The following is a 27,504-nucleotide window of genomic DNA, read 5'->3' on the forward strand; positions in this document are numbered from 1 at the left end:
ATTAATGAAGGTGGCTACACAAAACAACAGATGTTCAGTGTACACAAAACAGCCTTCTATTGGAGGAAGATGCCATGTAGAACTTTTGTAGCTACAGAGGAAAAGTCAATGCCTGGCTTCAAGGCTTCAAAGTACAGGACAGGCTGACTCTCTTGTTAGGGTTAAATGCAGCTGGTGACTGTAAGTTGAAGTCAGTGCTCATTTGCCATCCCCAAAATCCTAGACTCTTAAGAATTATGCTACATCTACTCTGCCTTTGCCCTAGAAATAGAAAAACAAAGCCTAAGTGACAGCCACATCTGTTTACAGCATGGTTTGCTGAATATTTTAAGCCCACTATTGAGACCTACTGCTCAGAAAAAGAGTTCCTTTCATAATATTACTGCTCATTGACAATGCATCAAGGCACTCAAGAGCTCTGATGAAGATATACAAGGAGATTAATGTTGTTTTCATGCCTACTACATCTGTTCTGCATGCCATGGATCAGGAGTAGTAATTTCAACTTTTAAGTCTTACCATTTAACAAACATGTTTGATGGGCTATAGCTGCTATAGATAGTGATTCATGTGATGGATCTGGAGAAGGTATATTGAAAACCTGGAAAAGATTTACCATTTTAGATGCCATTAAGAACATTTGTGATTCATGGGAGGGGAACAAAATAGCAATATGAACAGGAGTTTGGAAGAAGTTGATTCTAAACTTCATGGTTAACTTTGAAGGGTTCAAGACTTCAGTGGAGGGGGTAACTAAAGATGTGCTAGAAATAACAAGAGAAATAAGAAGTGGAAGATGTGACCAAATTGCTACAATCTCATGATCAGTGTTGAATGAATGAGAAGTTGCTTCTTATGGATGAGCCTGAAAAGTGATGTTTTGAGATGGAGTTTACTCCTAGTGAAGATACTGTGGACATTATTGAAATGACAACAAAGGATTTAGAAGAATATACAGACTTAGTTGGTAAAGCAGTGGCAGTATTTGAGAGGATTGACTCCAAATTTTTGAACAAAGTCCTACTGTGGGTAAAGTGCTATCAAATAGCATCACATGCTACAGAGAAATCTTTCATGGAAGGAAGAGTCAGCCTATGCAGCAGATTTTATTGGTTTTTTGCTTGTTTTGGGACGGAGTCTCACTCTGTCACTAGGCTGGAGTGCAGTGGCATGATCTCAGCTCACTGCAACCTCTGTCTCTAGGGTTTAGTCCCAAGTAGCTGGGACTACAGGTGTGCACCACCACACCAGCTAATTTTTGTATTTTTAGTACAGATGGGGTTTCACCATGTTGGCCAGGATGATCTCGATCGCTTGACCTTGTGATCTGCCTGCCTCGGCCTCCCAAAGTGCTGGGATTACAGGTGTGAGCCACCGGTTTATTGTTTTGATTGTGACAGCCACCCCAGCCTTCAGCAGCCACCACCCTGGCCAATCAGAAGCTATCAACTTGGAGGCAAGACCCCCATCAGCAAAAATATTACATCTCCCTGAAGATTCAAATGATCATTAGCATTTTTTAGCAATAAAGTATTTTTAATTTAAGGCAGGTATGTACATTGTGTTTTAGACATAATGCTGTTGTACACCTAATAGAGCATAGCATAAACATAACTTTTATATGCAGTGAGAAACCGAAAAATTTTTGTTACTGGCTTTATTGCAATACTGGCTTCATTGTTTAGAACCAAACTTGCAATATCTTCGAGGTGTTTCTGTAAGTTATTTATGGTTTTTATATATCAGGTTTGATTCTGACTCTGTTGTCTTCTATCAACATGTTAATTCTCAAATTGCAAGGGTATTTTTTTTTTTCTGTAGTGTTGAGCAACATCATATTTTATTCAGGTAGAGAGATTCGGTTATGATGTGATATTTCTAAAACTGAGTAGAAACCACATTTGTTAAATAATGCTTACTCCAAAAGTTTCATCTCTTTCTGCATATATGTAGTACCCTCTCGGAGCACTGTACCAGACAGTGCTGCTGTTTATAGCAATTATATCTCTGTGAAACATTCAAAAAAGAATGATTAAGAAAGAAAGCAAGAGAGAGGATATATTGTATTTGTTATCCTAACCCTTAGTCACTTTACTTTCTCTTGAATACAAGTAATTTTTAGAATTACAATAAATTTTTAAATCTCTTTGGCTGGGATTTCATAGTGAACCTCAAGCATTATCCTTTTAGTGTTTAAAAAAAATTAAAAAGGATTTCCAGAATACACTCCTCCTCACATTGATTTAAGATTCTTTGAGGCTTGATTATTTAAAAGTCTAATGCATTCAGTGTTTAATTTTAAATCTAATGAATTATTAGCACTTTAATACGATTCAATATTTTAATTAAGTTAAAATATAGATTATGCTTACTTTATAAAATAAGTTTGCTGTTTTGTGATAAAATTAAGATTACAAGAAATTTTACATCTGCACATGTTTTTGTCATAATTCGAATCCATGGATCTCTCTTTACAGTGTTAAGTGATGAATTTGTTAGGTAGCATAAGAAAGAAGTGGGAGAAAGAATCACAGTAAACTTAATCCTTCCATTGCAGTCTTACTTCTTCCCCTACTCTTGAACCCTACAGATCCTAGAGGCATTTTGGGAAACTACTGATATGGATATCATTTCATTACATACACTATTTTATTGCATAGCTTGAATGTAGACCTATTAGATGTCAAACAAGCAAAATAAGTGCTGTCTCTTTGAGGTTTAGCTTGAGATTTCAGGGAAGCGGCATATCAGTTTTCAGTAATTTTTTTACCATTATTCATTTTTTCTTGGAATAAATAAATCATTTATTTCATGTATAGGAAGAAAAATCTCATCTTCCTATTGATAGTGGAAGGTAACAGGATAATCATAGCAGTGATAATCTGATGTCATTTTAGACCTAGCAAGAGTAGATTATCTGTGACCCAGATAAAATAATTAGAAATTACTTTAACTTAAAAATACTGGATTTCTAATCTCATTTTCAAGGTTAAAAGATAAAACACAACCAGATGTTTCTGTTAAATAGACTAATCTGAAGCCCAATCCAAAAGGATTACCTGTGATTATTTTTCGATTTAATTTTAAACAGGATTCAAATTTACATGTTTGTGCATTTTTACTACAATTTATATTGAAATAAAAATGTTTTCAAATCAATCTACTTCTAAGGGAAACAGGTTAGTCAAATTATTTTTTAGACTTCAGACTGTTTAGCCTGTTTTTTTTTTTTTCTGTTTCTGAATGAAATGGATAGTGATGTTATTAATGTAATTAATGTTGTCTGAATTATTGAGCAGTAGTTCACACATAGCCAACAATAATGTCCATTCTGATGAGCGCCAATACTGATAGTGCTGGATGATTGTATTCGTCATGTTTTCAGTTACTGGGCTTGGAGAGAGTTAATCAAGAAGTGCTGTAACAGCTGGTACAGCACATTCTGGTGAGGTTCTGACAGTGAGCTATTGTGTACCATGACACTGCTCTGACAGTTTATCTCAATTTTATATACAAGCATTTTTGTTTTCTGGGCTCTGTGAAGTTTATATAATAGTGTAAGCTTTTGATGATGTCTCTGGAGATTTTCTCAGTTGTGGTGAGGTTGGGGGTAGGGTGAGACAGATGTATTTAGTTGCAATTTTGAAAAAGTAAATTCTCAAACAAAAATATAGTGATTTTTGCATTTGGTTTCACAGGTACTATTGTTGGAGTCTATTTGAATTGCTGAAGATAGCTTAAATCAAAGCTTTTCAAATTAAGAAGAAAATATTTTCTCCCCAAAATACTGGCTCGTATTTAACTCATAAAGTTAATATTTACTTAGGTAACTACAGGAGAAATCATAAATGCAGGGGTGACCATTTTAAGGTGGTTATCTTACTCAATGAAAAGTATCTTATGTTCAAAATGTTAAATCAGTTTAAAGGAGACTACTAAACATCATTTTACTAATCAATTAGTTGATTTACTTGCCTTTTAATCTATACACAGAAATGTAGTCCTGAAATTATTAATCCCTATAAATTTTGCCTAGTATTCTGCCAAGTTGTTTTGAATTAACAGCATTCAGTAAACTCTTTATAACAATTATGTTTGATCTACCCAACTCCAGGTCAGCATTGCAGACATGAACATCAGTGCTAATTATATTGACCCCAGCTCACTTATACTTCTATAAAGGAAGCTCTGTATACCATTTTTGTTTTCCTCTGAATTTTTGCTTGATAAAAACAAAATAAATATTTCTAATATAGTAATAGTAATATTATATGAAAGATTTTATAGCTTTTTTAAAATCCAGAAAGTTAATTAAAATTTAAAATGTCCCTTCTTTTTAAATATGCTTTTAATGTCATACAGTAAAATTGGGTGTAATATTTTTTAGAATTTTGTATATGATAAGTTTATTAAAAAGTAGGTTCCCCCTTGCCAAGGGCATTTGTTTAAATACCAAGTTACATTTCATACTTACATGAAATACTGTTTCTAAAAAAGAATTATCAAAATTATTTTGATAATTGTGATGTGTGGAATTGGATTACTCTTTACCATACACATGTTCCTATGTAAAAGCATATTTATATTGCATAATTTCTCTTTGCTCAGTGTAGTAAACTGCTTTGAAGTATTTTTGATAAAAGTAATTAAAAACAAATCTTTTTCTATAATTTGTATGTTCTTAAATCACTACTAATTGCTTGAGTGATTAAATAGATGCTTAAAAAATGTTGGTAAGAAAACTAAACATTTATGGGTTTTCCTTTTACTAACCATTTTTCCTAGACATTCATTTTATATTTCATGATTTAAATCCACACAAATATTCAATCTGACATTAAAACATAGGATTGCAGAAAGCAGTGAATCTTATATTTATGGTTTGCTTATGGTATTTCAGCACAATAATTTATGTACATTTTATTGATACGTTATTCCCTGAATCTCAGTGAAAGGGGCATATTAAGTACCCATCTTATTTCTACTAATAACCAAAAATCTTATCAAAGTATAATTTTGGTGTTAAAAGTGTAAGAGTAGTTAAATTTGAGTTTTGATTATAAACATAGTTTTTCAGCTATTCCAAATATTCTAATTAGTGCCAGACTTATTTATAGAAAACATTATTGTGTATAATCATCCTTGCTGGCTTTCTCTCTGTATTCCTATATAATTATTTCTTGTATACTTGACTACTTTTACTAGATTGTAAGTTCCATGATGCTAAGGACTGTGTCATAATAGATACTTAGTAAATTTTTGATAGATGAATAAATGAATAAATGCATCATGGTTTACGTGTTTAGGACTTGTTTTTTCAACTGGATTACAAGCTCTTAGAGGGCATAGGATTTTATATGTGTAGTCTCTTGTAGTCTCTATTGTTTTATTTTTCATTATAAAACCACTTGTTTGTGTGTTTAAACATAATGTTGAAAAGTTACATTTTGAGGTAATTGAGGTATTTATTTACAAGCTGTCTCAGAAAGTAGGTAGTAGGCAATATCACTAAAATCTAAGACTGCCATTTATTGAGGAGTTTAAGGAGTTTTGACATTATTAACTCATTTAATCCCCACAAAAACCTATGAGGTAAGGGTTATTATTTGGAAATGGAGGTATGGAGTTTTAGCAATTTTCTTTAGGTTGTATAGTCAGAAAGTGGCGTGATTAAGAGAAGTGGGGGGATTATTTTGGAAAGAGATTTTCAGTGTCTATAAATATAAGATCTGTTGCCTTCTCACTTTTGTTCTATGATTGATTAGATGTTTATGTGAACTTCAGATCCCTAATAAAAGACATAGCTGGTCTTTTGTTGGAAATGGGTGCTTAAAGAACCATTCATTTGAAGTGAGGAAAGTAGTTCTGACTTAAAAGGAAGACAGAGAGAGCTGAGATTAACAGAACATTTCCCTCTTTTGATTGAAAACAAAACTAAAAATAAGGAATCATGCTATTTCTTCATGTCCAGTTAGTTTAGTGCCGCAAATTTATATTAAGTTGACCATTTTGTACAATATGTGCTGCTAATTAAGTGCTATGGAAAAATTTAAAGTTAAATGAGCTACTGTTCATAACTAATCAGAGGTGCTAAGAAGTGAAATGAAAGTCTTTCTTAGAATTAATATAAATTAGTAATAGATAAAACAGGCAAATCTCGAATTGTGAAACACTTGCCTGAGTAGTGTTTTCAATTTTTTAATTTTTAATTGATATATAATAATTGTACATATTTACGGGGTACAATGTGATGTTTCAATATTTTTATACATGTAATGATCAAATCAGTAATGAACTTATCCATCACTTCAAACATTTATGATTTATTTTTGGTGAGAACATCCGAAATCCTATATTCAAGCTGTTCTGAGATAAACAGTACCTTCTCGTTGACTGTAATCACACTGCTGTGCAATAGAACACCACAGTTTATTACTCCTTTCTAATTGTAACTTTGTACTCATTGACCATCCTCTTCCCCATCCTTCCCTTCTTTCTACCCTCCCCAGTCTCTGCTAACTACTGTTCTGTTCATAATTCTATGAGATCAACTTTTTAAAGATTCTACATATGAGTGAGAACAGTCAGTATTTGTCTTTCTGTAACTGGCTTATTTCGTTTATCCATGTGATCGCAAATGATCATACTTCATTCTTTTTTATGACTGATTAGTATTCCAGTATGTATATATACCATATTTACTTTATTCATCTGCTGTTAGACACAGGTTGATTCCATATCTTGGCTATTGTGAAGAGTGCTGCAATAAGCATGGAAGTTTGACATACTGATTTTATTCCTTTGAATATACAGTTGTCCCTCACTCTCCATAGGGGATTGATTTCTGGACCCCGCAGGAATATCGGAATCCACTGATGCTCCTGTTCCTTTTGTAAAATGGTATAGTATTTGCTTATAAACTATGGACATCTTCCCTTATACTATAAATCACCTCTAGATTATTTATAATACCCAATACAGAGTAAATACTATGTAAATAGTTGTTAAACTATATTATCTATTTTTTTTAATTTTTAAAAATAGTTTTTCTTAAAATGTTTTGATCCATGGTTGATTGAATCACAGCTACAGAACCAACAAATATGGAGGGCTGACTTTGTACCCAGTGCTGTGATTGCTGGATCATACAGAAGTTTTATTTTTAACTTTTTGAGGTGCCTCCATACTGTTTTTTTATAATGGCTGTATGGATTTACATTTTCCCCAACAGGAGTAAGGTTTCTTCCCCAGGCTGTGTAAGGGTTCCCTTTTCTCCACATCCTTGCCAACATTTACCTTTTGTATTTTTTGATAATACCCTGGGATAATTCTAGCTGGGATGACATGATTTCCCATTATGGTTTTTAATTTACGTTTCTCTGATGACCAGTGGTGTTGAACATTTCCTCATATACCTGTTGGTCATTTGTATAATCTTTTCTCTATTTTAGAATCAGATTTTTTTTCTTTTCTCTCTCTTTTATTTTTCTGTTGAGTTGTTTGTGTTCCTTATGTATTCTGTGTATTACCCCCTTGTCAGATGTATAGTTGCAGAGATTTTCTTCCATTCTTTAGGTTGTTTCTTCAATATATATTTTTTTTTAAGAGATGGGATTTCACTCTATCACCTAAGCTGGAGTGCAGTGGCATGATCATAGCTCACTGCAGCCTTGAACTTCTGGGCTCAAGCAAACTTCCCACCTAAGTCCCCTGAGTAGCGAGGACTACAGGCACATGCCACCATGCCATACCTTCTATTTTTTTAAAGGTCTTTCTTTTGTTTTTGTAGAGACAGGGCCTCACTATATTGGCTGTGCTGGTCTTGAACTCCTGGCCTCAAGCAATCCACCTGCCTCGGCCTCCCAAAGTCCTGTAATTACAGGCGTGAGCCACCGCACCCAGCCATTCACTGTGTTGTTTCCTTTGCTGCGCAGAGCTTTTTTGTTTGATGTAATCTCATTTCTCTATTTTGTTTTTGTTGCCTTTGTTTTTTATTTCTTACCTAAAAAATCTTTATCCAGGCAATGTCATAAAGCATTTCCTCCATGTTTTCTTCCAGTAGTTTCATAGGATCAGGTCTTAATTGAAGTTTTTGATCCATTTTGAGTTGATTTTGTGTATAGAACAGTGTTTTAAGCTCTAGATTAAATCACCGTAGAGTCATTAGGTGACTATGTGTAGCAGACTTAGAAGCATCAACGAGATCTATAATAATAAAGAATGCAGGGGATAACTGAGGTTAGATTGAACTGTTTTCAAGGAGTCTAACAAAAATAATTGTTTTACTTTCCTCAGGTCTGCAGTTTGGCAGATCTAGAAACTCCATTTTGAAATTGTTTGCAGGGTTAAACAGGTCCAGAGGCAATGGCTCTTACTTCCAGACTCAAAAGAGATAGTCATATAACAAATTGTTTATTCCTTTATGTGCGATTGTCAGGTGTGCCAAAGGACTCTTCAGCACATTCTTTCTCCTGTATGACAACATATGTGGCAAAGTGTTGCTTGGTGAGAATGAACTCAAAACAGGATGAGTTAGTTGGATGGATTGTATCATCAAGCGCTCTATGCCAAGAGGACTGGGTTCTCAGGTCTGTTAACCAGGAAACCTCTGGTGATAAATTCTTGCTCTTTATCCCGCCCCCCTTGCAACCTCTCATTTTCCTAACATCAAGCCAAGAGATACCACTTTCTCCCTTTCTCTTAGGAACTTCCCCCCCAATTCCAGGTATAATTTTACTACTTAGGATGCAGTTTCAATAGTCAACATAACTTTTTAGACTAGGCCTGAAAAATAATTTCTTAGGTAAGACCACCCATCAGAAGATAAAATATTAGATAAAATAGGTAGGGCCTATATTTCTGTATGTCTTGCTGTTTCTAGTTCATTATTTTTAAGGACGTCCAGCTTTTAAAATAGTACATCATTCTCATATATCTTGGTCATGTAGACTGAGGAAAGTCTTAGATATTTTGATCATTAGACTGTAATCAAGGTGTAAATATTTATAAATAAAAGTGTTCTTATAGACAACACATAGTAAAAACTTGTTTGTTACCATTCCTGGACAAATGAATTTCTTTGGATAGCTGAGTTTTACATATAACTAAGAACTTATACTTTGTATTTAAACTCCTTGAGGATAATAGTTATCTTATTGGTCCTTTCATGATGAGCACTGTGTTGAGTCTTTAGTATCGAATGAAGTTATCTGCATCAAAATATTTTAATTATTTTAGTGTTTTTTTATTCCAAAGGTATATTAAACTTAATTTGACACTTGAGGATAACTTGTGGTTTTTCGTATTCTTGATAGTAGTAACTCCTGTCCTCTTCTAGTTTGCTGTTTCTGTCCTGCTAGTGAATGTGATAACCTAATTTGTGTTGCTCTGGGTATGTTATATGTAAGCACCAGTGCAAAAACTTGATGATATGTTTGGTTACCAAAACACAAATTGTACTTTTAACAGTATTCTGGATAGCAGAATTACAGAGAGATGAGCATTTGCCATTTCTAGAGGAAAAAAATAGCCTATTTTGGCTAACCTCACAAATCCTACTCATAAAGTAATGGTAAACATCACATTGTTTGAAAGAATAACCGAATAACCATGCTCATGATGATTTGATAGATAGTATTCTAGTTATTTCCCAAAACAGATTCAAGAAAGGTATCAAAAACACTTGAAAATAAAAGCTTTTTCTGTATGAAATCTAAATCTGAAATCTTTAAAGTAGATTTTTTTAATGCCACCAATAAATCCCTTAGGATTATAAGCAAGTTGTAATTTCTGCACAGTAAAAATTGCCCTTAATCTTAGCTGGTGAGAGTAGTCTGACCTTGCATTTGCCTTATACACCATGGAATACTGTATAGTTTTTAAGTGTTGTCCACATCTGCGATCTTAGGCCATTCATATACGTTTCCTAATAGCTATTCTATTTCATCTTTCTCTTTGACTTCTATCTCATCTTTTTCTTTGTACTTTTGCACAAGCTGTTTTAATTGCTTTGGAACAATGTGTCACTATCAAAACTCTAAGAAAAATGACTTCACTTACTTCCTTTACAAATGTGGAACCTGAAGCCCAAATTTCCTCTGAGACCCTAATCAATTTTCTCATATGTTTGTAGACTGTGTTTTCATAAAGTAAGACATTTTGAGGAAATTACAACAGAGCTGAGAAAGGTTAATTATTAATAGAATTGTCACTGGATACCTTGAATTACAAAGCTTCATAGGAAAACTAATGAATATAGAATATGTAGCTAATCTATAACTTTTAAAAAATTCCTGGAAAATCTGTAAATGAAACTCTGTTATTGGTTATTAGTTATCTTAAAAGTAGATCAGTTTTCTCTTATATAGGCTAACTGTAGTTATGCAACTATTCATAATGAGAATTTAATATTATGAACTATTTATTTAACATCTCTAAAGAGTTGTTTTTGAGTGAAAGTGCTGTTTATTAGCATCACTGGAAAAGTTTTACAGCCAAATAAGTTCTTGGGATTTTACTTGCAGCCACAAGTGTTCGCATGAATCGTACTGCTTAATAAGTCTACCTATGTGTAAACAAAGTGTTAAGGTAAAGTAAGGGATAAAAAGAGGAAAACTTCTCCAGCTTTTGGTGTATTTGAATGAATGTACTCTTTTGCACTGTTTCAAAGTATATTTAAAATACAAATAAATACCTAAAAATAAGATTGTGTAATTTGTATTTTGATTATTTGGCTATTACTTGTAACAATTTACCAGTCTAATGATAAGTCTTCTGATAACACAAATTAAACCAGCATTTCTAGAAGCGATCTTCTGTTTGTTGAAATGTTTTTTGTTTTTTGTTTTTTGGTTTTTTTTACATATTTATGTTAGAGCCTCATAGAAAGCATACAATTAGGAAATTATATTATGAAAAAGGTTATTTTTCTGCTAAAAAAGAACTCTGGTCAGTTTAGTTTTCAGAATAATAGATGTTGTAATATGGCAAATTCATAGATTGCCTTGTTGAATTTTGTTGTTGTTTACAGAAACCTGGAACCAGTAGCACTCTCTTAGGCAGTTTTCTGTTCATTAGTTTATTTCATATGTCATTTTACTATTTATTTTTTAATGCATATTCACTAACAGTTAAATTGAAAGTAGATTGTAGACTTTCAGAGGAATCATCAAGAAAGCAAGTGTAATAAAAGGTTATATTTTAATGAAGTGATACTCTCACAATTTTTGTGAGGTTTTTGTATTTAAATAGGTTTTTTTTTTGCATAATATAATGTTGATTTTGTTTTTCCAAGGGGATTCCAGCAATGTATGAAAGATCATTTAAAATTCATAATACTCATATATAAACTGTTTAAATCTTTAGAATATTCTTGGAATAAGATTAAAAACATCATAGAATGGATACAGAATAAAGACTTAATGACTTTGTTACATCTGAATGTAATTTTTTATTTTTAATAGGATACAACATCTATTGAAAAGATGTCAAACTGTTGTGAAGATATGTAAGTATAAAACTGAAGTATATAGTATTATTTAAAAATGGAAAGAACTGGACATATTTGAGAAATATATGCATGTAGTAAAAGATAATATAATGATGGCTTTTTTTGGTGCCTTGTCTGAGGCCTGTGCTAGACAAGCCTACCCCAGTCTTACAGTAGGGGTTTTCCAGCCATGATAGTTTTCACACTAAAATGCTGATCATTCTCGCGCCTTGTCTAACTAAAGTAAGTTAAATTATTTGTCCTGAAAGTACATCAAAAGAGATTTGCTACTGTGTTGTTGACACACATTCTGTTAATCCTGAGATTTTCCTCTGCTTCAAAAGTTGTGCTCGGTTGATTGACGACACAGATACAATATCTGCTATCCAGAGTTAAAACTCAGCTGCATGCCATAATGAAAGAAAAGCTGTATTTATGATGCTGGGACACAATTCATCAGAGTCCAGTAATGGATCCCCAGCCAACCTGTATTGTTTTAGCTGACTGAAGTGCACCATGGGAGTGCTGTCTTTCACTAATAATGCTGTCTTCTGTAGATCGAGGCCCCGAAAGCCATGGCAGCAGACCTTCTCAGAAGTTTTTGGCACTCGTTGGAAGATCCTGTGGTTCATTCCTTTCAGGCAGAGGCAACCACTGCGAGTTCCCTACCACTTTGCCAATCATGTCTAAACAGATGGATGGTGGGCACAGATGGGTCCTCCATGCTGGAAATGCGTTACAGGTTTTATGATAATAGAACTATGACAGTCTTCAAGTCAATTAAAATCCACCCACCAATCTTAGGCATCATAATGTGCCCCAGGCTTTATGTTAATAGTGATCTTGATCCTGTTGTGGGACTAATACAAGATCTATATTTAAGTTTTAAAGCATGTTTACTTTCAAATTAGCTTTCCACAGGGATTTATTTAAATGCTTTTGTTATTAAACTCAAAAGGCAGTGATTAGGATGAAATAATTGTACATAATTTCTTTTAGTACTGACAGTGTTACAGATTCTAATTTGTGGTAAATTTCAGATGTTTTTTTTAAATTTTCACTTTTAAACAGTAACCAAATCTAAGTTTAATTATTCAGGTTTTACAAAAGTTGATACACCTTCTTATAATATAGGTAAATTTTCTTTTTCAAATCCAATTTAAAATAACCTTTCCTTTTAAATGTGCTGCAACATTTTTAAAAATGCAGCAGCAATAGGAGTGAACAGCAGCAACAAAAAACGGGCATTGGTTTCTTAGGAGTGGCTTTCTTATATTTTCTTCTTTTTTCTTCACCAAAACCAACATTAAAGGACCACTGAAGTAAAACACCAACTACCTACCTTACTATAAAGGAAATGTTAAAAACTTTTTCACAATAATTTTTCAGTTTTCACCATTACTGTTGTAATTATTGATTGTGATTGAAATATTTGCTCCCAGGAGAACTCCTGACCAGTGGGCATGTATTCCTATTTTACCCTAAGATTTTAATGAGCAAAAAGGGGAGAGAATTTGCAGTAACTTCACAATTACCTTTTCTAGTGCAGTTATATTAGAATGCATATGTTTTTAAAATACTGGTATAACTAGATAATATGTAATGTACAGTATAAAGAGGAATATTGTGCTTTTGAAAAGATTATACTTTTTACTTTTATTTATGTACTAGTAGATGTAAAATTTCACATTGAAGGTTTATATATATTGGCCAACTCATATAGAAATTTTATTTATAGGAAGCTACTACTGAAAAAAGTCACTAACTTTGTTTACCTTTAATAATCCCTAAATTCAAATTAAATTTTAATTGGCCGGCTCTAATTTGCATTGAGAGACCTTTTACTAGTAGCTAGTGTTAGGAAGTGACCCTAAAATAAGAAAATACAATGATCTGTGTTTATCATTAACCTTATACAAATGTAAATTACTAATAGTGATGTTCTCTCGCAAGGCATAGAACATTTGTATGAAAAGACATTTAGTATGCTTTGAAAACTCAGCTTTTAATTTTTTTCCATTAGAATACTGCAAAACGCATATATCTTTTTAAAAAATTTATGTACTCACAGTCTTTCCCTTGAAGAGAAGATTGAAAAAGTCTACTGTTCATGAACCATGCTAATATTTTCCTTTTAGTTAATTTTGAAAGTAAGGAACAATACCTGGGAAATAATTAAACAGAAGGTTACCATTGTTAGCCAGTTGGCTATACTGTGGTTAGTTCTTTCAGAAATTGTAAATATCTTGTAGCATATTCTGAAATAATAGAGTAAGTACTTCTCAGAGATGTCAATATCATGTTTTTCATGTTCTAATTGGAATACTTTATTACTTACAAACTCCGAAGTGGCAGATGAACGTATTTATTGGTACTGAAAAGAGACGTAGTAAATTAAATAGAAGAAATATATTTATAAAGCTTAGTGAAACACAAAATTAGAATGTTAATGTCAGGCAAATGGGTTGGAATTTGTGCAAGCTATTTGGCCACCATTTGGCCTGGTGACAGAACTTTTATAAGGAAGTAATATATAGATAATGTAGGTAGATATCAGTTGAATGCCTTATATTGTATACATTCCTTTCAAATAAGGACCTTGAGAAAACAGCAGAACCAAGTGAAGATCCCCTAAAGAACTTTGTAGCTGATTTATACTTCCTGTAGTAGCAGTAGGTACACTGAAAGGTATTGGGCGGGGTCTCTTTCCCACTGTGATGATTTGTGTTCTTATTTTTCCTAGATTTACCACTTCTAGGACATATTCTTTTCCTTCTTCCTCTTTACCTTTCCTGGTCCTGATCACTCTGTAGTTAGTTCCCTTAAATTATTGGACTACACACTAATACACTAGAAAAGCATACGCTTATTTTATTTGAATGGCAGAAATGCTATCTATCAGTATATTTACATAAGAATGTATATTAAAGTATGTCTATATATACTTACACTGTGACTTTCAGTATTCCCCAGTTAGCATACCTAACCCTCCTGTGGGTATTGTTAATTCTTGTTAGACTACACTAGAGAAAAACCAACTGTCAGTTTCCTAAGCATATCTACTGGTGTTCCTTCTGCGCCCTCTTTTGGCTAATTGATGTAATTATACTGGCTCTAAAGATTTACTGCCCCATAAGTAAATAGTATAGCCACATTCTGAACATATCAAAAGTATAAACTTAGGAGTATATGTACAAAAATGTAAAATTTTATGAAAATGAACATGTTTTTATGATGTTATTTCTAGTTCGTAGAATGTGATGACTGCTTTGCTTCGTTTGTGTTCGTTCCCATTATATTCTTGCTGTCAATCACAAATTTATATTAGATTAGGATAAACTAAGCTATTTTATGTATTTTATTTTAAACCTTACTTTGGCAGAGTAATTCCTTAGAATTGGAAAAGCTGTTACTTTAAAATGACCAATTTATTACAAAACATAGAAATGTATTGTAGCTACAAAGACAACCAAGCATTTACTGTGTTTTAATGAATATCTAAAAAACTACATTTAGTTTATTTTACTCAGTTTTGAAATGATTTTTTTTACTGACTTATGCCTTAACTAAGAGATTAATGATTCTTTGTATACTTTTCCTTTTCTTTTCTTTGTTCTTTTTTTTTTTTTTTTTTTTTTACCTTTCCCAGAGTTATATCTATAGTTTTAGTAGCCAATTTATTATGTATTCTGGATAACTATGAAAACAACTAAAGGTGTTGGGCATTAGAAAATAATCGTGAGCAGTAAGATTACTGATGTAATATGTATGTTGGACTGAAGTATTTCTTTATAAACATTCTATTTGATTTTAAGCAAAATGTATGTTAAAGGATGTTTTTACATCAGTAAAGTCATTTGTCGGCCTTCTGGAAATGAAAGGTTTTTACCTAGATACTGTAAGTTACACCTCCTTAACAATCACATTTGTCACTGTTGTTTTCTTCAAACAAAAATGTTTATGGGCTTCATGTAGGCTTAAGATTGTAGGCAAAGATGAACTGAGTTCAGGACCCCTCAAGCAGTAGGCATTCAGTTATAGAGCAATTGGTACTTTGTAACCCAGACTTATAGGTTAAAAATATCAAGTTAGCTGATGTTTCTTTATAATAAAAATACTATTTTGCTTAAGAGTTGTATTAAAAATATTTGTGCTTAACATTAGAAATAGCTATTTTAAATTGTAGTTAACATATTAACTCTTTTTCAGAAAAAAAGCATAGTTTATTTTTAATAATGAAAGAGAACATAATACATAGTGCTCACTGTAACAGCTGAGTTAAAACGTCTGTCAGAATTAACATCATTGTATTTTTGCCAATGCATAGAGGCATTTTTCTCTAAGTATGATGGCTAATGATAACTATTCTTTGTTAGACGTTCAAGTCACTTCCATACAAGTAACTAGTTGGTGATATGTTTTGCTCCAAAGGGTGTATTAATTCTGAATGCTAATCATAAAGACTTAAGTTAGGACAACATTTCAAACCAGGAAGTGTGAATTGATTTAGATTATGGCCACACAATTTTCTGTGTGTTTGTTCTTGGGGCAGTTTAAGTGTTTTCACATGTATTGCTATAAAATCACGATGTATCAAGCTCTGGTTTAATATGCCATTAATATTAATTAACAGAGCTGCTAGTCTCTCTCTGGACTTTAGTCTCTGCTTCTCTTGCGCTTCCTGTGTCAGTAGATTAGCTCAAGTTTATCAAGTTTAATAACCTATAGTTACTTTATTAAATAAGTTTCTGACATGACCTCTAATATACATAGATATATCTAGAATTTATTTGATAAAATTCACACATATAAACATTGAGTAGTTTGCTAATAGATACAAATATTAGATTTTCACACAACTCTACTACTGCTTTAAAAAAACATAAGTATTGGTAAGTGTAGCAAATAAGCCATGTACATTTAATGTGTTCTACTTGCTAGTATTAACTGTATAATTAATGAATGTGTTATTTAATGCCCAAGTTTGTTAACTTTTACTCTAGAAATCATCCTCTGAATTTATCTATAAATCACAAACTTCATTATGCTCTATATTTAGTCATTCTCAGTTGAATTCTAGAATATTCCACAGTACAATGTGAGAAAGTATTAGAACCAACTTGCTTGAACAGTTTTGAACCAATGTTGTAATTCTGTGTATTAATCGGTATTTAGCATTTCTGCTGCTTTTGAGGTGATGATGGTTTAACTTCAGGAAAGTGGCTTTTCTCTGATTTATTATCATTGTGCAGTTTTTAACAACAAAACTTACTACATCTTTGTCAGTTTTTCAGATGTTGCAATACTGCCTGCTAATTTGAAACAGAAATAACAATGGTATTTTAAAAGTCATTGATATTACTGGTATTTTCCATTATCATTACAGTTTTTTACTATTATTATGTTCTTTTTGCCTTGTCCATCCTAGAGAATAGGTACAAATGAGTAGTGAGTATCCAAAAACTTACTAAGATGGAGAGAAGGCTAGATGGGGCGTGAATAATCAGCATCTCAGCAACAGAGTTGACTGGAGCCAGTTTCTGACATCAGAAAATCTCTTTGCTATAATCATTTAGCCTTATCTCTTATTTATACCATTTTTATTGGAGGAGTTGTTAGTGCATATAAACATTTAGTTTGAATTATTTAACTTAAGGAATTTATATTGATGTTTCTCTTCAGTTGGTCAGATGCCTTTAATAAATATTTTAGTTTTAAATATTATAATTGTGTAGAGTATGGTAACGTGAAGTGTTAAAAATAATGTGGAAAACACAGCTATTTAATGCAGAGGAGAAATGAATAGTTTGCCCAAAGTTTGAAAAAACTGGTACCTTTTCTGGAAATCTTTATTGCAAAGAAAAGATACTGAGTATATAGAAAATTTTGTCACCAGAGGAAAAATAAACAATATATAAGGGTGGCTTTCACTTTAACATTTGGGATATTTTGGAGTTCTTGATACCCTGAAGGTCTCCATTTGTATTGGTATTTTGAATATCTGTAACATGTAATGTCGTGCTTATAACAGTTCAACACTGGTTTTTTTGGTATTGATAGCTTTATATATAAACAAAGATGTGGACAAAATAGCTTAACAAAAGTTGTGGGCTTTTTTGTGGCTTCGCCTGCCTGTTTGACTAAACACAGTGTTTATTTTGCAGGCTGTTAACTAAAGGGAAGGCTTATCTGCGTATTGCAAGCTATATATTCTTGCCAGTATGCATTGGATGATATTTTAACCTACTGGTGCCTGAAGTTAGTGTTTTATAACCTCAACAACTATAAAACATCCTGGTGCTATTCACTTTAGCATTGAGTGACATTTTTAATTCCTGTACCAAAGAGTTAATTTTCTTTTGGGTTGACTGAGTTTTCTTCTCACATCATTGTGTGTTTATAAAGTAGAATTTAATGTTACTAAGAACAGTTTGATTAACAGATCTTATTTTTTGCATGCTGCTGTGGCAATTTAATGGATTTTAAATGTTTCTCACTTGGACTATTTTTTAGTTAGGCATGTGTGGATTTTAATTTTGTATTTTAATATAGCTTGGCTACTTTAAAAGGTAGTTTGATAGGCTGAAATTACAAAAGATAATTGAAGCACTTTTCACGAGTTGTTTTATTTCTGCAACAATGAATAAAAAAGTAAGAACTCTAATATTTAATTTATATAAATGAACTATATAGCTTATTGGGCACTTTAATGAACACTGAAACAAAATACTAAAATGAAGAGTTAAGGGTTCATTCTCATTACAAATCAAGAATTCAGCGTGTATGTGTGTGTGTGTGTAATCTTTAGTGGCTTTAAAGAATAATATTGCCATTTGTCTACTTTGCAAACAAAGAGAAAAGACCACCTTTAAAATATATGTATGTGCACATATATATGTATGTGTACATATGTGTGTGTAGATATATAGAGAGAGAGATGCTTTCCCAAGAGGAAATGCATACGTACCTTGATTTAAGCAAAACTGATAACAGAAAATTGAACTTAATGAAAAAAAAAAGTCTGAATATGATTGCTCACTCTACATAGAAAGTTAGGGTAAGATTATTTTTAAAACTAATTTTGCTTAGTAGTTCGTTTTACAAAAATGAAGAAAAACACCCTTTAAGTGTACTCGTAATTTAAAACACCTTTCAAATGTAATTGTCCAAATGTAATACTGCTGTGTATACTATTTTGGTTCCAAATTTTTCCCTTTAAAACTCTCAAAACACTCAGTGTCCTTACAACTGCAGCTAAAATGGTTAATCATTCTGTCAAGAAGGTGACAGTGTGTGTATTGGAAAAGCAGACAATCACATTCGAAAATATTTTGTATTATTGTTAGCTAAAATCAACCTCTCCTTGAATGTAGATACAGTATATGGTTTTGCAGTGAATTCTGAATGGAAAAAAAGAATCAAGTCTGAAGTTTATGTGAAATGTGGCTTCAGATCATTTGAACGATATGTAGATATCTAGGTGAACGTAATCATTAGAGGTGAAAGCAAAATTTGTTTGAAAGCCTAATGAGATGAAGCAACATTGTCTCTCTCTAATCTGCCAACAGTATTCCATAGATTATGTTGCCACTATATTGATTCTGAGTAATTTGGCTTGTTTATGCATGGTTTAAATGCGGGTGGCTGAATGCAGTACTTTTTCAAGTTACTGAGTAGTAGAGAATTCACCACTATTCACTGTCTCCCAGAGATGAACATTTTAAAGAAAAAAAATTAGACAAAGATAGGCTCTTGGAAGGACAGAGCACACATGGATCATGCTGTATGAGCTCACTTTGTGTCCCTGGAATTAGTGTTTTTTGTGTGTGATCTGGCTGGCAAGTTTAATGAATAGCCAAAATCTGTGTTATTTTTTTTTTTTTTTTTTTTTGAGACGGAGTCTCGCTGTGTCTCCCAGGCTGGAGTGCAGTGGCGTGATCTCGGCTCACTGCAAGCTCCGCCTCCCGGGTTCACGCCATTCTCCCGCCTCAGCCTCCCAAGTAGCTGAGACTACAGGCGCCCGCCACCACGCCCGGCTAGTTTTTTGTATTTTTTAGTAGAGACGGGGTTTCACCATGTTAGCCAGGATAGTCTCGATCTCCTGACCTCGTGATCCACCCGCCTCGGCCTCCCAAAGTGCTGGGATTACAGGCTTGAGCCACCGCGCCCGGCCAAAATCTGTGTTATTTTTGAGGCTCCTAAAATTGTGTGTGAACCCCAAGTTCTGTCTAGTATTATATCCCTAAAATGCTTTTATTTTGATAGTAGTATGTTCCAAGTGCCATCGGAAGATCCTGTTTTTAAATTTGTCAAGCATTTTATTATTCAGTGCATAATATGTATAGATCTGAGTGCTCTTTTCCTTGCATTGTCTTTTATTTTTACCTTGTCTTTCCCCTAAGAGAATTTAAAGAAAATCTTCACCAACATTTCTTGTGCTGATGGTAATTGGGAAAATAGTGGTTGAGGGATATAAGAATAGATTGAGGGAGTAAAATGGGTGAAAATGACAAGTGGGAACCATGCAGCTGATATGTATTTGTTTAGATGAAAAGTCTACACTGGTTCTTAATATGAAAATCAAACCATGTATCTACCTTAAGAACAATGTTGTTGTTTTTAATTTATTGTAGTGATTTAGTTTTATTCACGTAATATTTCTATTTTCTTTGCAGATTGTTTTTAATTTAAATTGTGGAATTTTTACTTCTCAAAATGTATTATGTACTGTATTTTTTTAAATCTTATTTTTAAATAAATATTTTTTAAAAACCTAGGACTGTTTTTCTCATCTTACCTTTTTTACTTATGAAAATTAACCCAAATTCTAGATTTCAGCACTACCAATGTAATAGGTCACTTTAAAACATTTTATACAATGTGGATAATTATTCATGATTACTAGTCTTAGGATATTGTTCTACCATAATCACAAAATTCATTAACTGTTCAAAAAGAACTAGGTGTACATACTAGGGTTGAAATTGACAAACGCAATATTTCTAGTTAGGCATATTTATCTTAGAGATGACCCAGATGGCTGGATTCAGTCACCCAATTTATTTAACATTTATTGTGGCAGACACTATTTTATAGAAGTATTTTTTCTTGAGGGGAATAATGTACATACAATAAAATGCAGAAAGTTTAAGTTTACATCTAGGCACTGTTTTAGATCTGGCAATATTGAATTAAAGACTTTGCTCTTAAGAAGTTACATTCTAAGAGTACTTAGTTTTTTGTTGACAAATGTTCTTAAGCCTAAACTAATTACTTTTCTTGTAAGAAGTCACAAAGCCAGTAAACATGAGTTTGCCAAAAAAAATCATCAGCTCTGAAAAGACAAATCAATCAGTAGGTCTTACAAACAGTGAGTTAGTAGAAACTGCCCTGAGATTGAAAGACAGAGGTTTAACTTTATTTTTAAAATTCTTTAAAAAATTTTTATTACCAGAAAAGTAATTTTGAAAAATATCCTAGATTAGTAGATAAATTATTTGATAGATTTGCCAAATAAAACTATAAATTTTGCTCTATTGGTAAGTCAAAGCAGATTTGTCAGAAAGTCTGCCTTCTGACAAACTTAAGGATTATAAATCTTTAATCTTGTTTCTTTTGCAATTTCCTTTGTTTTGATTCTAGCTAGCATTTATAATAATGTTTTCTTAGTGATAAGTTACAACCGTTCTCAAACTTTTTGGTCTCAAGACTCCATTACATTCATAAAAATTACTGCAGGCCCCAAATAATTTTTGCTTATGTAAGTTATGTTTATCAGTATTTATTGTAATAGAAAATAAAACTGATCAGGATCTATGAGAATTTGAAACAAAATGGGAAAAAATTTAAATAGTTGCTAATTCATTTAAACATAAACTCATTGCGTGTTAACATAAATAACGTTTTTATTTAGAGACCCATGATTTTATGTTTCTGCAAAGCTCTCATATCTGCCTTCATAGAAGAAAGTTGGGTCTCATACTGCTTCTGCATTAGACCAATCGAATTGTTATTTTGTTAGAAGTATCTGGAGAAGTCTGATCTTGTGCAGGTAACGTAGTTGGAAAAAGGAGGAGTATTCTTATCTTTTCAAGTAACTGGATATTCTCTGGTACTACACAAATACTCAAGTGATGGTTTCTTAAAGTTTAGTTAGTTGCAATGTGGAGTCTGAAACAATACCAAGGAACTTTTCATATTCTTAAAATCCACTGGTCTCTTTTTCACTTTGGAAAGTTCTTTTAGCCATACAAAATTAAATTCATTAATATTACCACTGGTCTTGTCAGAAGTATTGCTTTTAGCCATACAAAATAAAATTAAATTGATTAATATTACCACTGACCTTGTCAGAAAAGTAAGTATTGGGAAGCAGTTAAGTTTATGGAGACAGATTACATTTTTCAGAATTCTGATTTTCACATGAAAGTTTGAATTTTGTCATTGGCAACCACATACTGTCAGTAGTTGTCCTTGAAGTGACAGGTTACCTTCACTTATTTTTGAGAAGATGCTTGCCAAATACCCAACTCTGAAAAACTGCGGTTTGTCAGTCATTCCTTCAAGTATAAAATGGTGTTCCATGAAAAAAAGTGACTGGTTCAGCTTGCAACTCAAACAGTCACATAAGTGCTTTTCTTTAGTAATATACTATTAAACTCTGGAATTCACCTGAAGTGCTTTATGTGTACTTCCATTTTGTCAGACAGAATATTTAAAGTGTGCTCAAGAACAAGCTTTAGTAAAATTAATGGTTTTTACTGTTTCATCAGTGTTAAGTGAAACTGGCTTGTCACTTTTTTTAAGCTAAAGTGTGGTTTAATCTAGTTAATTTGGCTCTGTTTGGGGAGGAATGCAATTGGGGAAGGCAGAGCAGAGCAACATACTTTTGAGACTAGATTGATTTACTCTGATAAGTGAGAAGAAACGTCCACTGCATAAAAATAATTTGAATTTGTATCTGTATATTCCACCTTTTGAACACTTAAAATATGTATCCTTTACAGATTCACATCTACTTAGCCTTGTTATAAAGAGGCAAAAACTAAAAATATGTGATACTATTATAAGAATGCAAAATCATTTGAGAAGTTGCCAGATACTGTAGATGAACAAATGCATACAAATGCTGCTCTAGGCTGACCAATTACCCATATGAGCAGCGATTATATTAGCGTGCAAGGGCAATTGGAAGGAAAATTGGACCCTGTGGACATCCAGCTGAGCAAACAGTACTGAGGAAGGATAGAGGATATGTTAGCTTGAAAAAAAAAAAAATACATCTAAGCTAACTTAAAAAAAATATTTGTATCAGTCAAAGCACATTCTTTGTATGTCCTCTGGATGACTAGTATTTTCAAATTAGGCCCCTTCTCCAAACAAGAAAGCACCTCTGTTTAAAGATCAAACACAATAAAAATAGCAATGTGTTTGCATTTTTTTAAAAAGCCAGACTATTGAGGAAATTAGGAACTTGGAATATACAATTCCAAGCACTCAGATATTACTGTAGATATGTATTTGAGTGTGTCTTTAGTAGTAAGTTTCATTGTAGCATGGTTTGGGTGATATTTATCTTTCTTAGTATTGAAATTTACAACTTTAAAAAATTAGACATGTTCTGTCCTCCCCACAAGTAGCTACTGGCCATAACTAAATGTTTTAGTACCTAATTCGAGATGGAGGTTTTATAGTTCCACATTGAAACTATGGATGGGTAATCCTAGCTGAAGTCAGGACCAACAAGTTAATGAAATTTGTTTTATAACTTGTATAAGCTTTGTAGGTGTAGACCAGATATCCTCATTATGTTAAACAGGTTCATATTTTAAATGGTGTTTAGGAGTAACCAGTATCAAGGTTTTTTGGATGGTCTGCACTTGTAACTTGATGTCTGGCTTTTAGAGAGTTTTTCAGTGTTCAAAAGCATTTCTGATATTCTCATCATGGAAAAGTACCCACAATGTGGAAAATGTTGATCCAGTCAGTGCACGGTACTGTGCTGTGAAGTGCTCTAATTTTTGTCATTTACTTTTCATGTGCATTTTTTTACATTTGGAAGTCTCCAATAATTTGGAGGAACCTTCTAAGAGGGTCTTCAGTGATCCTTACTTTTTGGTATTCAAAGCCTTGTAGAATCTTCTTTTTCCTCCTCAGAGGTGAACACTGTTTTAAACATGGTATGTAGCATTCTGATACATGTTTTCATACTTTATGTAAACATCAAAAGTAGTTTGATCAGTTTTTAAAATTTACATAACCCTCCCACAACAGCCCTGATCTCTTGTCCCTACTTTTCCCCCCGCCCCCTCCATAGCACTTATCACCATCTAGAACAAAATGGAAAAAAATTCCTGTTACCAAAATCTCCACTCCCACCCTCCTCCCCAAAAGTAGCTACTGGCCATAATTGGGTGTGCATCATTCCACTCCCCTTTCTTCAAATGATCATACGCGTTATATGATATTCCTATCATATAATGATATATGGTTATCCCTATTAACATATAGTAACTTTTTTTTTGAGACAGGGTCTGCCTCTGTCACCCAGGCTGGAGTGCAGTGGCACAATCTCAGCTCACTGCAGCTTCCACCTCCTGGCTCAAGCCATCCTCCCACACCCAGCTAATTTTTATATTTTTTGTAGAGTCGGGATTTTGCCTTGTTGCTCAGGCTGGTCTGCAACTCCTGAGCTCAAGCAATCTGCCCACCTTGGCCTCACAAAGTGCTTGATGATAGGCATGAGCCACCGTGCCCAACCTCTTCTTTTCTTTACAGTTCATATCAATAAACTTATTTAACCATCCCTCTATGGTGGACATCATAAAGATTTTTTTTTTTTCTATTAGTAGCAGTGCTATGGAGGACAGTCTTGTGCAGAAATCTTTGTGCCCATTTGCTAGTATTTCTATAGGTAAAGTCTAGAAGTCAAATTGACAAGTCAGAGGATGTATATATTTTTAATTTTGTTAAGAAGTACCAAAATGTCTTCCAAAATTCTTTACACACATTCTCACACGAATACTATTAATCTTTAAAATTTGTAGCAAAGTAATAGAAGTGAACATCCAATTTTTTCTCTTGTGTATTCCTTGTTTATGGTTTTTGACTAGATTACCTTTCCTTGTCGAATGTTAGTAACTTTTTATTAATGTATTTCCTGGGTATTGTTTTTTAATCTATTTAATACATTTCTAAAATTTAGCCCAGTCACTTGTTTTTGTTTATGGTGATTGTTCCAGTTACTTTTGCTGTATAACAATCCCAAACTTAGTGACATAAAACAACCAACCATTTTTTTATGGTCACAGTTTCTGTGGGTCAGGCATTCAGAACGGGCACAGCAGCTTTTCTGTCTTCCATGGTGTCTGAGGTCTTAGCTGGAAGACTGAAAGATCTTGGAAGATTCTATGGCTGGCAACTGCAATCCACAGAAGCCTCGTTTACTCACATTCCTGATGGTTGATGCTGGCTGTCAGCTGGGAGCTCAGCTTGGACTATTTTCCAGAACACCTACATGGACCTCTCCACATAACTGGGCCTCCTTACAGCGTGGTGTCTGGGTTCTAGAAGACAGTGGCCCAAGACAACCAGAGAGAAATTATATCACCTTTTATCACCTAGCTTCAGAAGTCACAAACCTACTGTAGTCACAAGCTTACCCAGAGTCAGTGGGAGAGAACATAACTCCATTTTATGGGAAGAGTGTCAGAGTCACTTTTCAGGAAAAGTATATAGGATGGGAGATGTTGCCCAATCATTACGTTGTATGGAAGAATTAAACTACCTTGAAATTTAATACTTTTTATTATGACTTCTGGGTTTTATTACCTTGTTTAGAAAGGTCTTTCCTAAATCAAGATTATGTATTTTCCTTCATTTTTCCAAAAAACTTTGATATTTTTGTTTTTTTAAAATATTATGCTCTTGAATCCATTTGGAGTTTATTTTCATAAACTCCAATGTAGCTTTATTTTTATGAACTTCAATGTTTTGTACATTTTTGGAAACTTTTGTTTCTGTAATAGTGTATAGTGAGAAACTAAATTATTTCAGATGGACAAAATATTAACAACACATAAGATCTGACAGTATAACACTCCTAAAAGAAAACATAGGGGGAAAAGCTTCATAACATTGTTGACTGCCTTGGAGATAACACCAAAAACACAAGCAACAAAAGCAAATATAGACAAGTGGGACTGCATCAACTTTAAAAGTTTCTGCACAGCTAAGGAGAGTTGATAGAATCAAAAGGCAGCCTATAAAATGGGAGGAGTTATTTTCAAACCACATATTTGCTAAGAGGTTAATCAAAATACAAAAGGAGCTCCTACAACTTAATAGCAAGGAAAAAATCCGTATAAAGACTGATTAAATAATGGGCCAAGGACTTTAATAGATATTTCTCCAAAGAAGACACACAAATGACCAACAGGTACGTGAAGGGATGCTCAACATCACTAATAGAGAAATGCAAAACTGTAACAAGGTAACATCTCAAAACTTAGAATGGCCATTTGAAAAAAATGTTGGTGAGGATGTGGAGAAATTGGAACCCTTGTGTACTGTTACTAGGGGTGTAAAATGGTGCAGCTGTTTTGAAAAGCGGTATGGAAGTTCCTTAGAAGAATTAGAAATGTTATATGATCCAGGATTCCCACTTCTGGATATTTTTCAAAAAAAGAAAATGAAACCAGGATCTGGAAGAGATATTTGCACTCTGCATTTCATTGATGCATTATTCATAATAGCCAAGAGATGGAAACAACCTAAATGTCCAATGATGATTGAATGTATTCAGAAAATTTGGTATATACATATAATGGAATGTTATTCAGCCATAGAAAAGGAAGGAAATACTGTTAGATGCTGTAACTTGAACTTTGACAACATTTTGCTAAGTAAAATAAGCCAGCCACAGAAGGACAAATATTGCATGATTTCACCAATATGAAGAATCTAACGTAGTCAAGCTTGTAGAAACAGTAGAATGGTGGCTGCTGTGGGGAGGGGGAATTGGGAAACTGTTGTTCAAAAGGTATAGAATTTCCATCATGCAAGTTTAAAACGTTCTAGAGCTCTGTTGTATAACATTATGCTTATAGTACTGTACTATACTTAAAATGTTAACAGTACCGTACTATATATTTAAAAATTTACTAAGAGGATTGATCTCATGTACTTTTTGCCACAATAAAAAGTAATGTGAAGTATGAAAAATAATAGCTGAGGAGTATAATACTAAATTTGTGTAATTAAAAATACCAAGATTAATTACATGCTAATGTTTTGCTTTTTTGTTTGGTTTCTCACTTTGTTTTCTAAAAACATGGAATGTTACAGATACATCTAAATCCCCAAAACTACCTCCTGCAGTTTTCCTCCCTGGAGGTAGCCACCATCCTAAAGTCAGTGTGAATTATTTTCATGGACGTTTTTGTACTTTTATGATGGATGTAGCACCCATAAATGATACTATTTAAAAATTTTACATTTATGTAAATTTTAATCAGCATCACATTTTTAAAACAAAACGTCTTTATTCATGTAGATCTGGGTCATTCATCATAAATCCCACAGAACAATTATTTGAATAAGCTGTAGTTTATATATTATTCACTAAGTGGATTATTTCCCTTATTATTAACTTGTTCAAAGAGAAGTGAAATAGTGGAATGGTAAGGTATGTGCATCTTCAACTGTAAAAGCTTTCCCAAATTGCTCTTTAAAGTAGTCAAACCAATTTACACTCCCACCAACATACATATCGTTTCATCTTCCCCCACATCCTCACTAACCCTTGATATCATTATATATAATGAATTTTTCCAATTTGTTATTGATACATATTTTTGCATCTTCCTGCATCGTTTGTCAGTCCAATAATTTGCCAGGAATCTAATGTAATTTTCTGGGAAAAGTCTTTGTAAATATCAAGAGAAAAAGTGAATAAAAACATGACTAATAACTCAATAATTCATGAAGGATATATTTTCTTAAAAAGGTAAATGAAG

The 27,504-nt window shown here is 33.0% G+C and overlaps 1 protein-coding gene across 4 annotated transcripts in view; it reads left to right on the forward strand.

Annotated features, from left to right (window-relative positions):
- ZDHHC21 (zDHHC palmitoyltransferase 21) overlaps nucleotides 1-18,485 on the forward strand; it is a 74,557-nt gene extending 56,072 nt beyond the window's left edge. The window contains exons 9-12 of one of the 4 annotated variants that reach the window (XR_001485667.4): nucleotides 6,814-6,900; nucleotides 8,438-8,588; nucleotides 11,463-11,506; nucleotides 12,046-15,363. Coding sequence is in view for 2 of the 4 variants with exons in the window: in XM_005581706.5 (XP_005581763.1) it covers nucleotides 11,463-11,506; nucleotides 12,046-12,178 (177 nt within the window). In the remaining 2 variants the exon portion in view is untranslated. Of the gene's footprint in view, nucleotides 1-6,813; nucleotides 6,901-8,437; nucleotides 8,589-11,462; nucleotides 11,507-12,045 lie in introns of those variants that run through there. The other 3 variants (XR_284714.5, XM_005581706.5, XM_074017451.1) reach the window with 3 other exon arrangements.
- The last annotated feature ends 9,019 nt before the right edge of the window (nucleotides 18,486-27,504 follow it).

Source organism: Macaca fascicularis, chromosome 15 (genome assembly GCF_037993035.2).
Source record: "Macaca fascicularis isolate 582-1 chromosome 15, T2T-MFA8v1.1".
Taxonomy (NCBI): Eukaryota; Metazoa; Chordata; class Mammalia; order Primates; family Cercopithecidae; genus Macaca; species Macaca fascicularis.